General features: G+C 43.0%; 1 protein-coding gene across 2 annotated transcripts in view; it reads right to left on the minus strand.

Moving 5' to 3' along the window:
- uxs1 (UDP-glucuronate decarboxylase 1) overlaps nt 1–20652 on the minus strand; it is a 112949-nt gene that overhangs the window by 20095 nt on the left and 72202 nt on the right. For both annotated transcript variants that reach the window (XM_041843924.2, XM_041843925.2), the window contains 2 exons: nt 1693–1812; nt 711–754 (listed from right to left, as the gene is read on the minus strand). In XM_041843924.2, coding sequence (XP_041699858.1) covers nt 711–754; nt 1693–1812 — 164 coding nt within the window. The remainder of the gene's footprint in view (nt 1–710; nt 755–1692; nt 1813–20652) is intronic.

Raw genomic sequence — 20652 nt, forward strand, 5'->3', positions numbered from 1 at the left:
TATCCCATCACATTTGTATGTAAGGCAAATATTACTTTTCTCTCCCACCAAAAACTAGTGGCCAGCCGCCTGTCCATTGCCTCGAGATTCCTGCGAGTGTTACTAAGTCAATATATCCAGACCCCTACGCCCCTCCAACCGAGCCCAACTATCAGCCTGTGTGAAAAGCAAACACTGCCACTTTTCAAATTAACACAACCATTTCTGCCTTTGAAATACTGTACCTTGAATTCATTTACTAGAAAGAATGAGTGATCCTGGGGAATATTCCCTCCTTGGTTCTCCAACCCTCCCTTAGAGAGAGTATGCATGCTTAAAGGTCTGGGACTATAGAGCACTAATAATAACACTACCACATACAACCACAATTATCTGCTTAGAGACAGACACCTGCATGCACATACACCCATATGTGCGCACACACTCATAGACACACAAAGTGATGATAACCATATTGCTCAGGCATTATTTTTTTTCCCTTTCCACTGAGCGACATTGTGTCTTCAAGAGAGAGAGACCCAGTGGGCTGTCTGTCTTTTGCCCGTATCCACTGAATACAGAACCTGAATACACAATTCTAATCCAATCTGTCAGAAACATTCACAGAAACAGCATGCAGAGATCCACAGACGCCAACAAATGGAGAGCAAGTTAAAATTGAAGCTCCTGTGAACAGTGTGTGTGTGTTAAATGTTTTCAGGCAGGCTTACCTCACATACTGGAAGGCCCTCGTCTGGGATCCGCTACCATACACCTATATAAACAAGGTGACATGAAACAATCTTATTCAGAATCATATTCTTGTCATGTACACCATGTTCAGAGAAAGACAGGTAGGTGCTACAGGATGGATCAGAGGGCGAGAGACAAGCCTGTCTGTCCATCTGTCTGACTGCCCAGAGAATGAGTGATAGAGTATTAGTAACAGTAGTAACAGTGGTAGTAGTAGTAACAATAGTAACAGTAGTAATAGTGGTAACAGTAGTAGTAGTAGTAGTAGTAGTAGTAGTAGTAGTAGTAACAGTAGTAACAGTGGTAGTAGTAACAGTGGTAACATTATTAATAGTAGTAACAGTAGTAGTAGTAGTAGTAACAATAGTAACAGTAGTACATTTACATTTACATTTTTGTCATTTAGCAGACGCTCTTATCCAGAGCGACTTACAGTTAGCTAATACATTATTTTATCGAACCCACAACCCTGGCGTTGCAAACGCCATGCTCTACCAACTGAGCTACATCCCCTGCCGGCCATTCCCTCCCCTACCCTGGACGACGCTGGGCCAATTGTGCGCCGCCCCATGGGTCTCCCGGTCACGGCCGGCTACGACAGAGCCTGGATTCGAACCAGGATCTCTAGTGGCACAGCTAGCACTGCGATGCAGTGCCTTAGACCACTGCGCCACTCGGGAGACCACGTAGTAACAGTAGTAACAGTGGTAGTAGTAACAGTGGTAGTAGTATCAGTAGTAACAGTGGTAACATTATTAATAGTAGTAACAGTAGTAGTAGTAACAGTAGTAGTAGTAACAATATTAACAGTAGTAGTAATAGTAGTAATAGTGCTAACAGTAACAGTAGTAACAGTGGTAGTAGTAACAGTGGCAGTAGTAACCGTAGTAACAGTGGTAATCATAGTAACAGTGGTAGCCGTAGTAACAGTAGTAACAGTGGTAGTTATAGTGGACATACGGTGAGGGGCTCTCCCTGTAGAGCCTGCAGTATGAAGTTGCTGACCACGCGACCGTCGTTCATGTGCATCCGGGACCCAAAGGTGTTAAAGATGCGTGCCACCCTCACCTCCACTCCTTCCTGTGGGCAGAGGAAGAGGAAATAGAGGGGTGAGTAGAGAAGTACGCAAATCCTACCGTGGCACAGGACAAAAGAAGGGGGTTATGGTTAGTGTCAAAGAGCTACCCTAATGCAATGATGAAACAACTGGATAGGTCGAGGACATTACGTAATTCACTAGTTATTAGCATGTAATTACCATTTACAGTGTTATTTCTAATACAAGGTGAAGAGTGGACCATAAAGTAAACCAACGTAGCCAACTCCGGTAAAAGTCAGAATTGAGTACAAAACTATCTCCTGGCTCTATGATACACAGGCTTCAGATTAGTAAAATGTTTCACGGGCAAATCCATATCTTTGGAGGATTAAAATCACCAGGCACAACATTGGTACCCTTTCTGAACCTGTATGCAGAACATCAAAGACGGATAAACACAATCAGATCATTACATTAAGAAAATAACAAGCCATGCGTTGCGCTAGTTTTGCTAAATTCTACTCGAACAGCTGATCCTAACACGCTTGCGTCATTTGGCATAGCTTTTAAAGTCAATCGAAAAAATTGTCTTCTCAGGATCTCTTCTCCTCCAGGATCTGTCTGTTTCACCATCTAACGCAAAGTGTTTGTTGTAATCTGTACGCCAGAGTAATATATGTAAGCAGAAGCAGAGAACATCATATTCTGGGGAGGCGCTCTGTGTGGAGGGATTAGCAACATTTACACACAAAGCCCCATCGACTGTTGGGATTGGACAAGCTTTATCTCTGGCACACACACACACAGCTCCTTGGTCTACCAGGTGACAAACAAACAAAACGGCAACAAAAATCTCACACAAACAAAAACACACACACAAGAATAGTCAGTCCCGTTCTGTGTGCCGGATGATTTCTCAGACAGGTTTGGAAAGTTTGGCCTAGTGGAGGTGCATGCCTTTGCTCCAGCCCAACACACCAGTGTTGGGGAGCAACATAACTCAGTAGCTCTTCAGGACCGGCATTGGACACCCCCCTGGCCTACAATCTCATACTATCCCTGCATGTAAAATCCTGACCTAAACTGATGGATAGATCCTTCTGCAATCTCCCAATGGTTTATGACTGAGTTGCACCTAAGTGATAACCAATCGATCACACAACCCAGGTCACACTCAGAGTGAGTATGTATTGATCTGTTAGTTTCTCTAACTAATCCACTCGAAGGCTTCTATAAACTCTGTTTGGACTCTTTTGACCCCTCCTAAACATGGTCTGGACCAACTAAGACTGTGTATGAAATGGTACCCTATTCCCTATATAAAGCACATTACTTTTGACCAGAGCCCTATGTGGGATGTCAACTGAGGTCCTCTGGGGCCACGTCTTCCTTTTAATCAGCGGCTCATTAACCAGGTGTTTGGCCTCCAGCGAATCCATTACATTAACCAGGTGTTTGGCCTCCAGCGAATCCATTACATTAACCAGGTGTTTGGCCTCCAGCGAATCCATTACATTAACCAGGTGTTTGGCCTCCAGCGAATCCATGACATTAACCAGGTGTTTGGCCTCCAGCGAATCAATTACATTAACCAGATGTTTGGCCTCCAGCGAATCCATGACATTAAACAGGTGTTTGGCCTCCATGACATTAACCAGGTGTTTGGCCTCCAGCGAATCCATGACATTAACCAGGTGTTTGGCCTCCAGCGAATCCATGACATTAACCAGGTGTTTGGCCTCCAGCGAATCCATGACATTAACCAGGTGTTTGGCCTCCAGCGAATCAATTACATTAACCAGGTGTTTGGCCTCCAGCGAATCCATGACATTATCCAGGTGTTTGGCCTCCAGCGAATCCATAACATTAACCAGGTGTTTGGCCTCCAGCGAATCCATGACATTAACTAGGGCCGGTTTCCAAAAAGCATCTTAAGGCTAAATTCATCGCTAAACATAGAATGAAGATGTTTATCTGTCGCTCTGTGACCGCCGAAAAAGTCATAGTTGAATAAAAATTGCAAAAAAAGTTTACAATGTTATAAACAAGTGAAGCAAGGAATAAAAGAAAAAAATAGAAAACCGAGGTAACCAAATTATATGATAGCTAGATTAGGCTACATATTGACATCACTTTCATGTATGTGCAATCGATAGAACTATCTAGTTTTAAGCCATTAGGCTACACCGGAGCCGCTTCAATATACAGTGGGGGAAAAAAGTATTTAGTCAGCCACCAATTGTGCAAGTTCTCCCACTTAAAAAGATGAGAGAGGCCTGTAATTTTCATCATAGGTACACGTCAACTATGACAAACAAATTGAGAAGAAAAAAATCCAGAAAATCACATTGTAGGATTTTTTATGAATTTATTTGCAAATTATGGTGGAAAATAAGTATTTGGTCACCTACAAACAAGCAAGATTTCTGGCTCTCACAGACCTGTAACTTCTTCTTTAAGAGGCTCCTCTGTCCTCCACTTGTTACCTGTATTAATGGCACCTGTTTGAACTTGTTATCAGTATAAAAGACACCTGTCCACAACCTCAAACAGTCACACTCCAAACTCCACTATGGCCAAGACCAAAGAGCTGTCAAAGGACACCAGAAACAAAATTGTAGACCTGCACCAGGCTGGGAAGACTGAATCTGCAATAGGTAAGCAGCTTGGTTTGAAGAAATCAACTGTGGGAGCAATTATTAGGAAATGGAAGACATACAAGACCACTGATAATCTCCCTCGATCTGGGGCTCCACGCAAGATCTCATCCCGTGGGGTCAAAATGATCACAAGAACGGTGAGCAAAAATCCCAGAACCACACGGGGGGACCTAGTGAATGACCTGCAGAGAGCTGGGACCAAAGTAACAAAGCCTACCATCAGTAACACACTACGCCGCCAGGGACTCAAATCCTGCAGTGCCAGACATGTGTCCCCCTGCTTAAGCCAGTACATGTCCAGGCCCGTCTGAAGTTTGCTAGAGTGCATTTGGATGATCCAGAAGAGGATTGGGAGAATGTCATATGGTCAGATGAAACCAAAATATAACTTTTTGGTAAAAACTCAACTCGTCGTGTTTGGAGGACAAAGAATGCTGAGTTGCATCCAAAGAACACCATACCTACTGTGAAGCATGGAGGAGGAAACATCATGCTTTGGGGCTGTTTTTCTGCAAAGGGACCAGGACGACTGATCCGTGTAAAGGAAAGAATGAATGGGGCCATGTATCGTGAGATTTTGAGTGAAAACCTCCTTCCATCAGCAAGGGCATTGAAGATGAAACGTGGCTGGGTCTTTCAGCATGACAATGATTCCAAACACACCGCCCGGGCAACGAAGGAGTGGCTTCGTAAGAAGCATTTCAAGGTCCTGGAGTGGCCTAGCCAGTCTCCAGATCTCAACCCCATAGAAAATCTTTGGAGGGAGTTGAAAGTCCGTGTTGCCCAGCGACAGCCCCAAAACATCACTGCTCTAGAGGAGATCTGCATGGAGGAATGGGCCAAAATACCAGCAACAGTGTGTGAAAACCTTGTGAAGACTTACAGAAAACGTTTGACCTGTGTCATTGCCAACAAAGGGTATATAACAAAGTATTGAGAAACTTTTGTTATTGACCAAATACTTATTTTCCACCATAATTTGCAAATAAATTCATTAAAAATCCTACAATGTGATTTTCTGGAATTTTTTTTCTCATATTGTCTGTCATAGTTGACGTGTACCTATGATGATAATTACAGGCCTCTCTCATCTTTTTAAGTGGGAGAACGTGCACAATTGGTGGCTGACTAAATACTTTTTTCCCCCACTGTATCTATTAGACTAGTAGGCTACTATTATCTAAAAGCTCACGCATTTCACTGTAGCTTAACCAATAACCTAAAAGGTCAACACATTAGGTCTGTGGCAACGTCAATTAACTTGTAGCCTAGACCAGGCTACTTCATGTTTGATTATTTAATTTTTGAATATCTGTAGGCCTACTTGAAGCTCAATTCATGGCTGCCATTAGGCTACAAATCAATGGGTTTTTTTTGGTTGCAATTACGAAAACCATTATCATCATATTCTATTTTTAGGTCACGTTGATATTTTATAAATAGCGAACGAGGAAACGAGCGACTTTGATTTTATTATTTCTTGCTCACAGTTTACACAAACTGAAGAAATGCATAATTTACACAATTAAAACATTGCATACAAAATAGCAGGAGAAAACACTTATAATACATCACACATGGCAAACACATATAATACAAACACTTAAATACCTAATAAGGCTACAGAACAGTTCTTCTCTTGATGTATTGTGTAAAAAAAAAAAAATATTTTCAAAAAGATAACTGAATACATTTAACCTTTTACACTCGTGGGAATTGGCCTGTATGGATACGGCTAAATTGAAATGTGTCTTACAGAAGAAATATGGAAAGCATATGCATAACCATGGTAGCAATTAAATAAAATAAAAATACATACAATAAATTATAAAATATGATCTTACAGTGTTAGGCTTTCACAAAGCAATTCAGAGAAGCAGATCGTAATTTTGGTGCGCATAGAATGTAGTCATGAGTGCATTCAGATGCGTGGTCCGTTGCAAATCTTCTTCACAACACAACAAAAATAGGCTAATTTTGTTCAGGACAACCAAGGGTATAACGCCATGTCATCTTGTAACTGTACATCAAACATACTGATCATAAACGATGACACTGTATATGACATGAGTTTTATGATATGGAAATGTGAAGTGCACATTTGGACTCACAGGTGTTTGGCTTGCTTGTATGACATCAAAGCGGTATTTATTATAATCCTCAACATTTCCCTCACTCAGACAACACAAAATTATCAAACACTGCCCAATTAGCAGGAGGGATAGGGGAAACGTCTTGTTGCGCACAGTGTCAGTCAAAACCCATACAGCGCTGTGAAGCGGAGGCCCTGAGCTCTGAGGTCATGTACTGTATAGCATGTTACTGCAAAGCCACTGCGTTCCAATTAAGGCGCTTATCAATGACAAAATCTGCCATTTTCAACCCGTATACGGGAAGACAGGGGCTGAATGGAAAGGGCAACCCATGACATTAACCAGGTGTTTGGCCCCAGTGAACCCATGACATTAACCAGGTGTTTGGCCTCAAACGCTTGTATGGAAACATCTTCTGGATATTAAAGACTAGATGGGAAGAATATAAGGAAGGAACTTAAAGTACTTAAAGTATTCTATATGGAAATGTGTTGATGACATAACTCCTCATCCAAGAGGGGGATCTAGGTGTCCTATACCAGAGATCCACACACTGTCATCACCACCACACACACACACACAAACGTGTGCTAAACACACACACACACTACACTTACACTTTATATAAACCATTAAAATACAAGCAGACACACACAACCAAAAACCCACATAGGCCACATATAATCAATTCTGTCTGGTTACATCACCTTTATAACAAGGATAGTCAACCCTCTTCATCTCCAAAGCTACGACTCCTACGAGTCCTATTTTTAGTGTCAAAACATGAATAAAAACATGAAGATCTTATATAACAGGCTACCTTGAAAATGTAGAACATGCTAAAAGGCTGGTTTTAATATATATATATATATATATATATACATACACAGTATCTCACAAAAGTGAGTACACCCCTCACATTTTTGTAAATATTTGAGTATATCTTTTCATGTGACAACACTGAAGAAATGACACTTTGCTACAATGTAAAGTAGTGAGTGTACAGCTTGCATAACAGTGTAAATTTGCTGTCCCCTCAAAATAACACAACACACAGCCATTCATGTCTAAACCGCTGGCAACAAAAGTGAGTACACCCCTAAGTGAAAATGTCCAAATTGGGCCCAAAGTGTCAATATTTTGTGTGGCCAACATCATTTTCCAGCACTGCCTTAACCCTCTTGGGCATGGAGTTCACCAGAGCTTCACAGGTTGCCACTGGAGTCCTCTTCCACTCCTCCATGACGACATCACGGAGCTGGTGGATGTTAGAGACCTTGCACTCCTCCACCTTCCGTTTGAGGATGCCCCACAGATGTTCAATAGGGTTTAGGTCTAGAGACATGCTTGGCCAGTCCATCACCTTTACCCTCAGCTTCTTTAGCAAGGCAGTGGTCGTCTTGGAGGTGTTTTTGGGGTCGTTATCATGTTGGAATACTGCCATGCGGCCCAGTCTCCGAAGGGAGGGGATCATGCTCTGCTTCAGTATGTCACAGTACATGTTGGCATTCATGGTTCCCTCAATGAACTGTAGCTCCCCAGTGCCGGCAGCACTCATGCAGCCCCAGACCATGACACTCCCACCACCATGCTTGACTGTAGGCAAGACACACTTGTCTTTGTACTCCTCACCTGGTTGCCGCCACACACGCTTGACACCATCTGAACCAAATACGTTTATCTTGGTCTCATCAGACCACAGGACATGGTTCCAGTAATCCATGTCCTTAGTCTGCTCGTCTTCAGCAAACTGTTTGCAGGCTTTCTTGTGCATCATCTTTAGAAGAGGCTTCCTTCTGGGGCGACAGCCATGTAGACCAATTTGATGCAGTGTGCGGCGTATGGTCTGAGCACTGACAGGCTGAACCCCCACCCCTTCAACCTCTGCAGCAATGCTGGCAGCACTCATATGTCTATTTCCCAAAGACAACCTCTGGATATGACGCTGAGCACGTGCACTCAACTTCTTTGGTCGACCATGGTGAGGCCTGTTCTGAGTGGAACCTGTCCTGTTAAACCGCTGTATGGTCTTGGCCACCGTGCTGCAGCTCAGTTTCAGGGTCTTGGCAATCTTCTTATAGCCAATGCCATCTTTATATAGAGCAACAATTCTTTTTTTCAGATCCTCAGAGTTCTTTGCCATGAGGTGCCATGTTGAACTTCCAGTGACCAGTATGAGGGAGTGTGAGAGCGATGACACCAAATTTAACACACCTGCTCCCCATTCACACCTGAGACCTTGTAACACTAACGAGTCACATGACACCGGGGAGGGAAAATGGCTAATTGGGCCCAATTTGGATATTTGGGGTGTACTCGGTTTAGACATTAATGGCTGTGTGTTGAGTTATTTTGAGGGGACAGCAAATTTACACTGTTATACAAGCTGTACACTCACTACTTTACATTGTAGCAAAGTGTAATTTCTTCAGTGTTGTCACATGAAAAGATATACTCAAATATTTACAAAAATGTGAGGGGTGTACTCACTTTTGTGAGATACTGTATATATATATATATATATATATATATACAGTGGGGAGAACAAGTATTTGATACACTGCCGATTTTGCAGGTTTTCCTACTTACAAAGCATGTAGAGGTCTGTAATGTTTATCATAGGTACACTTCAACTGTGAGAGACAGAATCTAAAACAAAAATCCAGAAAATCACATTGTATGATTTTTAAGTAATTCATTTGCATTTTATTGCATGACATAAGTATTTGATACATCAGAAAAGCAGAACTTAATATTTGGTACAGAAACCTTTGTTTGCAATTACAGAGATCATATGTTTCCTGTAGGTCTTGACCAGGTTTGCACACACTGCAGCAGGGATTTTGGCCCACTCCTCCATACAGACCTTCTGCAGATCCTTCAGGTTTCGGGGCTGTCGCTGGGCAATACGGACTTTCAGCTCCCTCCAAAGATGTTCTATTTGGGTCAGGCCTGGAGACTGGCTAGGCCACTCCAGGACCTTGAGATGCTTCTTACGGAGCCACTCCTTAGTTGCCCTGGCTGTGTGTTTCGGGTCGTTGTCATGCTGGAAGACCCAGCCACGACCCATCTTCAATGCTCTTACTGAGGGAAGGAGGTTGTTGGCCAAGATCTCGCGATACATGGCCCCTTCCATCCTCCCCTCAATACGGTGCAGTCGTCCTGTCCCCTTTGCAGAAAAGCATCCCCAAAGAATGATTTTTCCACCTCCATGCTTCACGGTTGGGATGGTGTTCTTGGGGTTGTACTCATCCTTCTTCTTCCTCCAAACACGGCGAGTGGAGTTTAGACCAAAAAGCTCTATTTTTGTCTCATCAGACCACATGACCTTCTCCCATTCCTCCTCTGGATCATCCAGATCATTGGCAAACTTCAGACGGGCCTGGACATGCGCTGGCTTGAGCAGGGGGACCTTGCGTGCGCTGCAGGATTTTAATCCATGACGGCGTAGTGTGTTACTAATTGTTTTCTTTGAGACTGTGGTCCCAGCTCTCTTCAGGTCATTGACCAGGTCCTGCCGTGTAGTTCTGGGCTGATCCCTCACCTTCCTCATGATCATTGATGCCCCACGAGGTGAGAACTTGCATGGAGCCCCAGACCGAGGGTGATTGACCGTCATCTTGAACTTCTTCCATTTTCTAATAATTGCGCCAATAGTTGTTGACTTCTCACCAAGCTGCTTGCCTATTGTCCTGTAGCCCATCCCAGCCTTGTGCAGGTCTACAATTTTAACCCTGATGTCCTTACGCAGCGCTCTGGTCTTGGACATTGTGGAGAGGTTGGAGTCTGTTTGATTGAGTGTGTGGACAGGTGACTTTTATACAGGTAACGAGTTCAAACAGGTGCAGTTAATACAGGTAATGAGTGGAGAACAGGAGGGCTTCTTAAAGAAAAATGAACATGTCTGTGAAAGCTGGAATTCTTACTGGTTGGTAGGTGATCAAATACTTATGTCATGCAATAAAATGCAAATTAATTACTTAAAAATCATACAATGTGATTTTCTGGATTTTTATTTTAGATTCCGTCTCTCACAGTTGAAGTGTACCTATGATAAAAATTACAGACCTCTACATGCTTTGTAAGTAGGAAAACCTGCAAAATCGGCAGTGTATCAAATACTTGTTCTCCCCACTGTATATATATATATATATAGTAAACAAGGACAGAATAAGGAGTCTGATTGAGTAGACTTCCTGGAGAGGAAAACAGCAGAAATATGAGGGTCAAGTGCTATTTAATAAGTTGGGTAAAAAAAATTTTAAAATAAAGTGTGTGCGCATGGCAGGGTGTTTTATTCACACGGCTGTTAGTAGGGTCCAATGAGGCCTTGAAGTACGAGCTACATTTTAACATTATACATAAGTTACAAACTACACCTGTTGTAGGAAGTAATTTTGACCCTGCATGTTCTGGGGCATGCCTGAAATCTAAGCAGCAGAAAGGTACTTCTGCACATCTCATCTGGTACTGTCCAACTGTTAAAGATTTCTGGAAAGAGGTGGAAAGGGACATTTCAAATATTTTGGCCTCTCCAGTTGGTTTACAGCCTCTACATTGTGTTCTGGATCTACTCTCAGCTATCCCTGCACTGAAATGTCATAACAAAATGGGATATGCTGCTAGAGTACCAATTCTTCAAATCATGGATAGATGACATGAAACCAAAAAATTCCTGGTGGCTCAGAAACCTGTTGTGGTTGTTTCCTCTGGAAACACTGAATTATGTCCTACAGGGGAAACTTGACAAGCTTTTGCATATCTGGAGCCCTGTAGTGAGGTTTATAGCAGAACAGGGTGTGAATATATTGATGAAGGGGATTGCCAACCCATAACCCACCAAGCATCTGGTTGTTGTGGTTTGTACCATTGGAATTCAATTCTACATTTGTTTGGGTGGGAAAGGGTATAGGGAAAGGGATATATACATCAACAAATTATTGCATGACATTTAAATAATCTTTATTTCTTTATCATGGTTCATACAGTGCCTTTCATTAAGTAGTCATACCCGTTGACTTATTTTGTTGTGTTACAGCCTGAATTCAAAATGGATTATTGTCTCACCCATCTACACACAATACCCCATAATAACAAAGTGAAAACATGTTTTTAAAAATATCACACCACTGAGTCAATACATGTTAGAATCACCTTTGACAGTGATTACAGCTGTGAGTCTTTCTGGGTAAGTCTCTAAGAGCTTTGCACACATGGATTGTACAATATTTGCCCATATTTTTTTTAAAAGATTATTCAAGCTCTGTCAAGTTGGTTGTTGATCATTGCTAGACAGCCATTTTCAAGTCTTGCCATAGATTTTCAAGCCGATTTAAATCAAGACCGTAACTAGGCCACTCAGGAACATTCAATGTCGTCTTGGTAAGCAACTACAGTGTATATTTGGCTTTGTGATTTAGGTTATTGTCCTGCTGAAAGGTGGATTTGTCTCCCAGTGTCTGTTGGAAAGCAGACTGAACCAGGTTTTCCCCTAGGATTTGTCCTGTGCTTAGCGCCATTCCGTTTCTTTTTATCCTAAATAAACTCCCTCCTTGCCAATGACAAGCACACCCATAACATGATGCAGCCACCACCATGCTTGAAAATATGAAGACTGGTACTCAGTGATGTGGTGTGTTGGATTTGCCCCAAGCATAACGCTTTGTATTCAGGATATTTAGTTTCTTTGCCACATTTTTTGCAGTTTTACTTTAGTGCCTTATTGCAAACAGGATGCATGTTTTGGAATAGTTTTATTCTGTACAGGCTTTCTTCTTTTTACTCTGTCATTTATATTAGTATTGTGGAGAAACTACAACGTTGTTGACCCATCTGCAGTTTTCTCCTATCACAGCCATTAAACTCTGTAACTGATTTAAAGTCACAATTGGCCTCATGGAGAACTCCCTGCACGGTTTATTTTCTCTCCGCCAACTGAGTTAGGAAGGACACCTGACATCTTTGTAGTGACTGGGTGTATTGATACACCATCCAAAGCGTAATTAATAACTTCACCATGCTCAAAGGGATATTCAATGTCTGCTTTTTATTAAATTTTTTACCCATCTATCAATCGACACCCTTCTTTGCGAGGCATTGGAAAACCTCCCTGGTCTTTTTGGTTTACATTTACATTTACATTTTAGTCATTTAGCAGACGCTCTTATCCAGAGCGACTTACAGGAGCAATTAGGGTTAAGTGCCTTGCTCAAGGGCACATTTACGTCATTTAGCAGACGCTCTTATGGTTGAATCTGTGTTTGAAATTCACTGCTCGACTGATGGACCTTACAGATAATTTGTATGTGTGGGGTACAGAAACGAGGTAGTCATTAAAAAAATTATGTTAAACACTATTATTGCACATAGTGAGTCCATGCAACTTATTATGTGACTTGTTAAAGATGCACTATGTAGAAATCGCTCCTCCATTTCCTGGTTGCTAAAATTCTAATAGTTCGCCAAATTTCAGTTTATGTGACAAAACAAGCAAGTATAGTGTAGAGAATTATTGTACCATCTAAACTACTGTGAAATAAATTTCCATAAACAAAAATATTGTATTTTCAGCTGTTTGAAACTGGTGTATAAAACCGAAAGTAAAAGACGCGAAAACAAAATTTAAAAAAGGGAAGCATAGAAATAGAGCACATAGAAAAGATCTACCGCTTCTTAATTCGACTCCCGAGTGGCGCAGTGGTCTAAGGCACTGCATCGCAGTGCTAGCTGTGCCACTAGAGATCCTGGTTCGAATCCAGGCTCTGTCGTAGCCGGCCGCGACCGGGAGACCCATGGGGCGGCGCACAATTGGCCCAGGGTAGGGGAGGGAATGGCCGGCAGGGATGTAGCTCAGTAGAGCATGGTGTTTGCAACGCCAGGGTTGTGGGTTCGATTCCCACGGGGGGCCAGTATGAAAAATATAAAATAATGTATGCACTAACTGTAAGTCGCTCTGGATAAGAGCGTCTGCTAAATGACTAAAATGTAAATGTAAAATGTAGACTTGCTTTCAATGAGAATGAGATCTACACTACATGGCCAAGAGTATGTGGACACCCTTCAAATTAGTGGCTTCGGCTATTTCAGCCACACCCATTGCTGACAGGTATATAAAATCTAGCACACCGCCATGCAATCTCCATAGACAAACATTGGCAATAGAATGGCCCGTACTGAAGAGCTCAGTGACTTTCAATGTGGGATGCCACCTTTCCAACAAGCCAGTTCGTCAAATTTCTGCCCTGCTAGAGCTCCCCGGTCAACTGTAAGTACTGTTATTGTGAAGTGGAAACGTCTAAGTGCAACAACGGCTCAGCCGTGAAGTGGTAGGCCACACAACCTCACAGAACGGGACCACTGAGTTCTTTAGCTTTTAGCGCCTAAAACTCATATGTCCTTGGTTGCAACACTCACTACCGAGTTCCAAACTGCCTCTGGAAGCAACGTCAGCAAAATAACTTTTCGTCGGGAGCTTCATGAAATGGGTTTCCATGGCCAAGCAGCTGCACACAAACCTAAGATCACCATGTGCAATGCCAAGCGTCGGCTCTGGAGCAGTGGAAACGCGCCCTCTGGAGTGATGAATCACGTTTCACCATCTGGCAGTCCGACGGACGAATCTGGGTTTGGCGGACGCCAGGGGAATGCTACCTGCCCCAATGCATAGTGCCAAGTGTAAAGTTTGGTGGAGGCGGAATAATGGTCTGGGGCTGTTTTTCATGGTTCGGACTAGGCCCCTTAGTTCCAGTGAGGGGAAATCTTAACGCTACAGCATACAATGACATTCTAGACGATTCTGTGCTTCCAACTTTGTTGCAACAGTTTGGGGAAGGTCCTTTCCTGTTTCAGCATGACAATGCCCCCATGCACAAAGCGAGGTCCATACAGAAATGGTTTGTCGAGATCGGTGTGGAAGAACTTGACTGGCCTGCACAGAGCCCTGACCTCAACCCCATCAAACACCTTTGGGATGAATTGGAACACCGACTGCGAGCCAGGCCTAATCGCCCAAAATCAGTGCCCGACCTCAGTAATGCTCTTGTAGCTGAATGGAAGCAAGTCCCCGCAGCAATGTTCCAACATCTAGTGGAAAGCCTTCCCAGAAGAGTGGAGGCTGTTATAGCATAGGGGGGGGGGAATGAGATGTTCGACGAGCAGGTGTCCACATACTTTTGGTCATGTAGTGTACAACTCATATTTTTATGTGAATTAGTCAGGTCGCCAAAAAAGTTACATATTGCAGCTTTAAGCACATTTTTACTCCTGAACTTATTTAGGCTTGCCATAACAAAGGGGTTGAATACTTATTGACTGAAGACATTGCAGCTTTTCATTTTGTATTAATTTGTAAAAATGTCTAAAAACATAATTCCACTTTGACATTATGGGGTATTGTGTGTAGGCCAGTGACACAACATCTCATTTTAATCCATTTTAAATTCAGGCTGTAACACAACAAAATGTGGAAAAAGTCAAGGGGTGTGAATACTGTCTGAAGCCGCAGTATGTCAAAAAAAGAGAGAACTGTAGAACAAAGTGATATTATTTTCTAATTCGCATATTCTAAATTGTTTTATTCTTGGAAGACATGGACATCGCTGTTTCTGGTTAGTTTTTTGTCCCCCACGATGAAATCAGGAAGGGGACTGTGCATCAGTCTCTGTCGATTTGTTTTTTTCATTTTGTATATATTGATTGCTCTGTGTTGTTGGTTTTGTCTGTTTGGAAAATACTAAATGAAACGTTTGAAAGAAATAAGTCCGAACGAGTCATGTAGAGAGGCGCCTTAGAGAAGCTGTGTATGTGTGTCTGTGTAGGTGCGTTCTGGTTGCGGAGCTGCTCTCTATCGTTCGTCCTGCTCTGTGTTAGAGGCCCCGAGTGCTTTCTAATCCTCCTCATAATCCAGTAATCCTGACAAGCGCATGCACGCGCACACACACAAGGAATTATGGAAGCAAAAACAGTGCTGTTAAGATATTCTGTGCAGGAATAAAAAAAATAGAGGATAAAAGGATTATTAGTGCATAAAGCCAGGATTATAGGATGAACGGTGTTGATTTTATTAGTGCATAAAGCCAGGATTATAGGATGAACGGTGTTGATTTTATTAGTGCATAAAGCCAGAATTATAGGATGAACGGTGTTGATTTTATTAGTGCATAAAGCCAGGATTATAGGATGAACGGTGTTGATTTTATTAGTGCATAAAGCCAGGATTGTAGGATGGTAGAAAAGTGTCCCTCACCTGAGCTAAATGATAATAATCTACAAATAGCTGGGCAATTGGCAGTTCATCCAGGAACTTTTGGACTTATAAATTAATGATATGTATGCACTGATTCTTGAAGAAAATTACTTTTAAAGTGCCTCATGAACTTAGTGCAACTGTCGTACCCAATCAGAACCCAAAATATAAGCTTGTTTTACTCCAATGTTTGTAAACAAAGAAAATGTAAATAAACACTGTGTACTTCAAAACATGGTTAAAACTATCATTTTGATATCATGGATGGTCAGTCCTGGCATCAATAGCGCGGTCTATGAATTTTAGAGTGGTTACATTTCTACAGCCCCATCCCTTAGCTTTTTAGCCCAACAATGGTGGGGAGAACACTTTGCTATACATTCCACTTTATATGGAGTGTTTTCCCTCCTGCATTTGTAAAACGGTTGGGTAGAGTTGGGCTTTATGTGCTAATAAAATCAACACTATTCACTTTAAATTCTAGTTGCTCCTGCTGTCTTTTTGTTGTATTGTTCCTGTACTCGATTTTTAGACACTCTTTTTACTTCCATGTATATGGATACCTGTGACCCCTCTGTACCTGACTGTACTGCTCTGACCCCTGTGTTGTAAATCTGTACCCTTGTCTGATGCCTAATGGCCCCTGTGTACCCCTGTGTGCCAATGAGATGTGTGATTGCTAGCCGCTGTCTCTACTCTGGGTAATTACAGTGTACGTAGCCAGCTAAAAGGTGCCGCACAATCCCTTTTGACTCATTTAGAGAGAACACAGAGTACCCAAACAAATGAAAATATTGTCTTGTAGAACCAAACTGATAATGAGGTGCCTGTCATGCTGTGGCCTAAGAGCTAAAAGCCTGCCTTCCCCACTGTCTCTGAATATCATAGCTGTCTGACAGGGGCAACTCTGCACTGGGTTTCCTATCACAGCACAACGCAGGCAGGGAGAACTTGTTTCTCTGGGGGGAGGAGAGAACATCTCATTCTCTCAAAGACAAAGAGAGAGAGAGAATGGAGTTGATGGGGTCAGGACATTGCTAAACATACTTTCTTTTCAATTCTGCTCAAATTTTGTTCCTCCCAGCTTTTAGAACCTGCACTCTGATGTGGTGCAGTGTATACACACAAACACGCACTGGCGAAACCCTGTTACCGTAGTAACAGCGATAAGGTCGTAGCCCACGTTGTCTTCAGGGGCTGTCCTCTGCAGATCAGAGTCGTTGAGAAAAAGGTGTTTAGCTCATCCGGTAGGTCTGCGTTGGTGTGACTGGCTTTCTTTTTGGAGCCGGTAAGCACGTAGCCCACGTTGTCTTCAGGGGCTGTCCTCTGCAGATCAGAGTCGTTGAGAAAAAGGTGTTTAGCTCATCCGGTAGGTCTGCGTTGGTGTGACTGGCTTTCTTTTTGTAACCCACGATCGTTAGAAGCCCCTACCACATATGCCTTGTGTCCGACCCGTTGAATTATCCACTTAGTCCCTATACTTGTGTCTCGCCACCTTGATCGATCTGCGTAGGTCGTATTTGTTCTGCTTAAACATACAATTGTCCCCGGTCATCTTGCCGTGTTTATAAGCAGCATCTCTCTCCTTCAGCTTCCCGACAAGGCTCCCATCAATCTACGTTTTTTGATTCAGGTTTTGAAAGACACAATCGGTATCCCATCTATGCATTTTTCTATGAATCCGGTGACTGAGTCGGCGTATTCATTGATGTTCTCCCCAGGAGCGACCTGGAACACGTTCCAGTCAAAATGATCAAAACAGTCTTGGAGCATGGATTCTGATTGGTCAGACCAGCGTTGTACAGACATTTACATTTACGTCATTTAGCAGACGCTCTTATCCAGAGCGACTTACAGTTAGTGAGTGCATACATTATTTTTTCATACTGGCCCCCACAACCCTGGCGTTGCAAGCACGCCATGCTCTACCAACTGAGCTACAGACCTTACCGCCAGAACATCCCTCAATAATTTGTTTGTAGACGGGGAGGAGCAAAATGGGAGTCGTGGTCCGATTTGCCGAAAGGAGGACGGGAGAGGGCCTTATACCCGTGTCGAAAAGGTGTGTAGCAGTGGTCAAGCGTGGAGTTTCCGCGAGTTGGATAGTCAATGCGTTGATAGTAATTCGGGAGCACAGTCCTCAAATTACATTTGTTAAAGTCCCCAGAGACAATGAACGCTGCCTCCAGGTACGCGGTCTCCAGTATGCCCTATGTACATAGTCATTGAACACTGATCACTTTAATAATGCTTACATACTGTTTTACAAATTGTATATGTATATACTGTATTCTAGTTATGGCTCATCCTATAAAAAGTATGTGGACACCTGCTTGTCGAACATCTCATTTCAAAATCATGGGTATTAATATGGAGTTGGTCCCCCCTTTGCTGCTATAACAGCTTACACTCTTCTGGGAAGGCTTTCCACTAGATGTCGGAAAAACTGCTGAGGGGACTTGCTTCCATTCAGCTATAAGAGCATTAGTGAGGTCAGGCACTGATGTTGCGCGATTAGGCCTGGCTCGCAGTCGGAGTTCCAATTCATCCCAAATGTGTACGATGGGGGTTGAGGTCAGGGCTCTGTGCAGGCCAATCAAGTTCTTCCACACCGATCTCGACAAACCATTTCTGTATGGACCTCACTTTGTGCACGGGGGCATTGTCATGCTGAAACAGGAAAGGGCCTTCCTCAAACTGTTGCCACAAAGTTGGAAGCACAGAATCATCTAGAATGTCATTGTATGCTGTAGTGTTAACATTTCTCTTCACTGGAACTAAGGGGCCTAGCCCAAACGATGAAAAACAGCCCCAGACCATTATTCCTCCTCCACCAAACTTTACAGTTGGCACTATGCATTGGGACAGGTAGCGTTCTCCTGGCATCCGCCAAACCCAGATTAGTCCGTTGGACTGCCAGATGGTGAAGCTCGATTCATCACTCCAGAGAACCACTCCAGCCGACGCTTGACATTGCGCATGCTGATCTTAGGCTTGTGTGCAACTGCTCGGCCAAGGAAACCCATTTCATGAAGCTCCCAACAAACAGTTATTGTGCTGACATTGCTTCCAGAGGCAGTTTGGAATTCGGTAGTGAGTGTTGCAACCGAGGACAGCCAATTTACGCGCTGAGCTTCAGCACTCGGTGGTCCCGTTCTGTGAGCTTGTGTGGCCTACCACTTCGCGGCTGAGCCGTTGTTGCCCTAGACGTTTCCACTTCACAATAACAGCGCTTACAGTTGACCGGGCAGCTCTAGAAGGCAGATATCTGACGAACTAGCTTGTTGGAAAGGTGGCATCCTATGACGGTGCCACGTTGAAAGTCACTGAGCTCTTCAGTAAGGCCATTCTACTGCCAATGTTTGTCTATGGAGATTGCATGGCTGTGTGCTAGATTTTATACACCTGTCAGCAACGGGTGTGGCAGAAATAGCCGAATCCACTAATTTGAAGGGGTGTCCACATAGTTTTCTATATATACTGAACAAAAATATAAACACAACATGCAACAATTTCAAAGATTTTACTTAGTCATAGTTCATATAAGGACATCAGTCAATTGAAATAAATTCATTAGGCCCTAATCTATGGATTTCACATGACTGGGAATACAGATATGCATCTGTCTGTCACAGATACCTTAAATAAAAGGCAGGGGTGTGGATCAGAAAACCAGTCAGTATCTGGTGTGACGCAATTTGCCTCATCTCCTTCGTATAGAGTTGATCAGCCTGTTGATTGTGGCCTGTGGAATGTTGTCCCACTGGATATTGGCGGGAATTGGAACACGCTGTTGTTCACGTCGATCCAGAACATCCCAAACATGCTCAAATGGGTGACATGTCTGGTAAGTATGCAGGCCATTGAAAAACATTTTCAGCTACCAGGAATTGTGTACAGGTCCTTGCGACATATGGCTGGGCATTATTACATTTACATTTTAGTCATTTAGCAGACGCTCCTTTCCAGAGCGACTTACAGTTAGTGAGTGCATACATTTTTCATACATTATCATGCTGAAACTTGAGCTGATGGCGGTGGATGAATGGCATGACAATGGGCCTCAGGATCTCGTCACGGTATCTCTGTGCATTCAAATTGCCATCGATAAAATGCAATTGTGTTCGTTGTCCGTAGTTTATGCCTGCCTTCACAACGCCATACACGTGGTCTGTGGTTGTGAGGCCGGTTGGACGTATTGCCAAATTCTCTAAAATGACAGTGGTCGGCTTATGCTAAAGAAATTAACATTACATTCTCTGGCAACAGCTCTGGTGAACATTCCTGCAGTCAGCATGCCAATTGCACGCTCCCAAAAACGTAAAACATCTGTGGCATTGTGCTTGTGTGACAAAACTGTACATTTTAGAGTGGCCTTTTATTGTCCCCCAAGGTGCACCTGTGTAATGACCATGCGGTTTAATCAGCTTCTTGATATGCCACACCTGTCAGGTGGATGGATTATCTTGGCAAAAGAGAAATGATCACTCAACAAATTTGTGCACAAAATTTGGAGAGAAATTAGCTTTTGTGTGTATGGAAAATTTCTGGGATCTTTTATTTCATCTCATGAAACATGGGACCAACACTTTACATGTTGCATTTATATTTTTGTTCAGTGTAATACATATATATATATATATATATATATTGGAATGTCACGAGAGGCTGATGTCCTGGAGGGGACATCCCCCCTGAGGTGGGCTGCAAACCCAGACAGGCTATGGCGCCATCTGCTGGTATGGTCGGGGAACTCCACCCCTCTATGGGCCAATCTTCCCACGTAGCTGAAACAAATGAGGAGCTGATGAGCTGAAGGTTTGGGAAGGGAAGAGGACACAGTCTCCAACCTGGGCTCTCTGGAGGACAGAGTGCTGCACGATC

The sequence above is a fragment of the Coregonus clupeaformis genome, chromosome 23 (assembly GCF_020615455.1).
Source record: "Coregonus clupeaformis isolate EN_2021a chromosome 23, ASM2061545v1, whole genome shotgun sequence".
NCBI classification, from domain to species: Eukaryota; Metazoa; Chordata; class Actinopteri; order Salmoniformes; family Salmonidae; genus Coregonus; species Coregonus clupeaformis.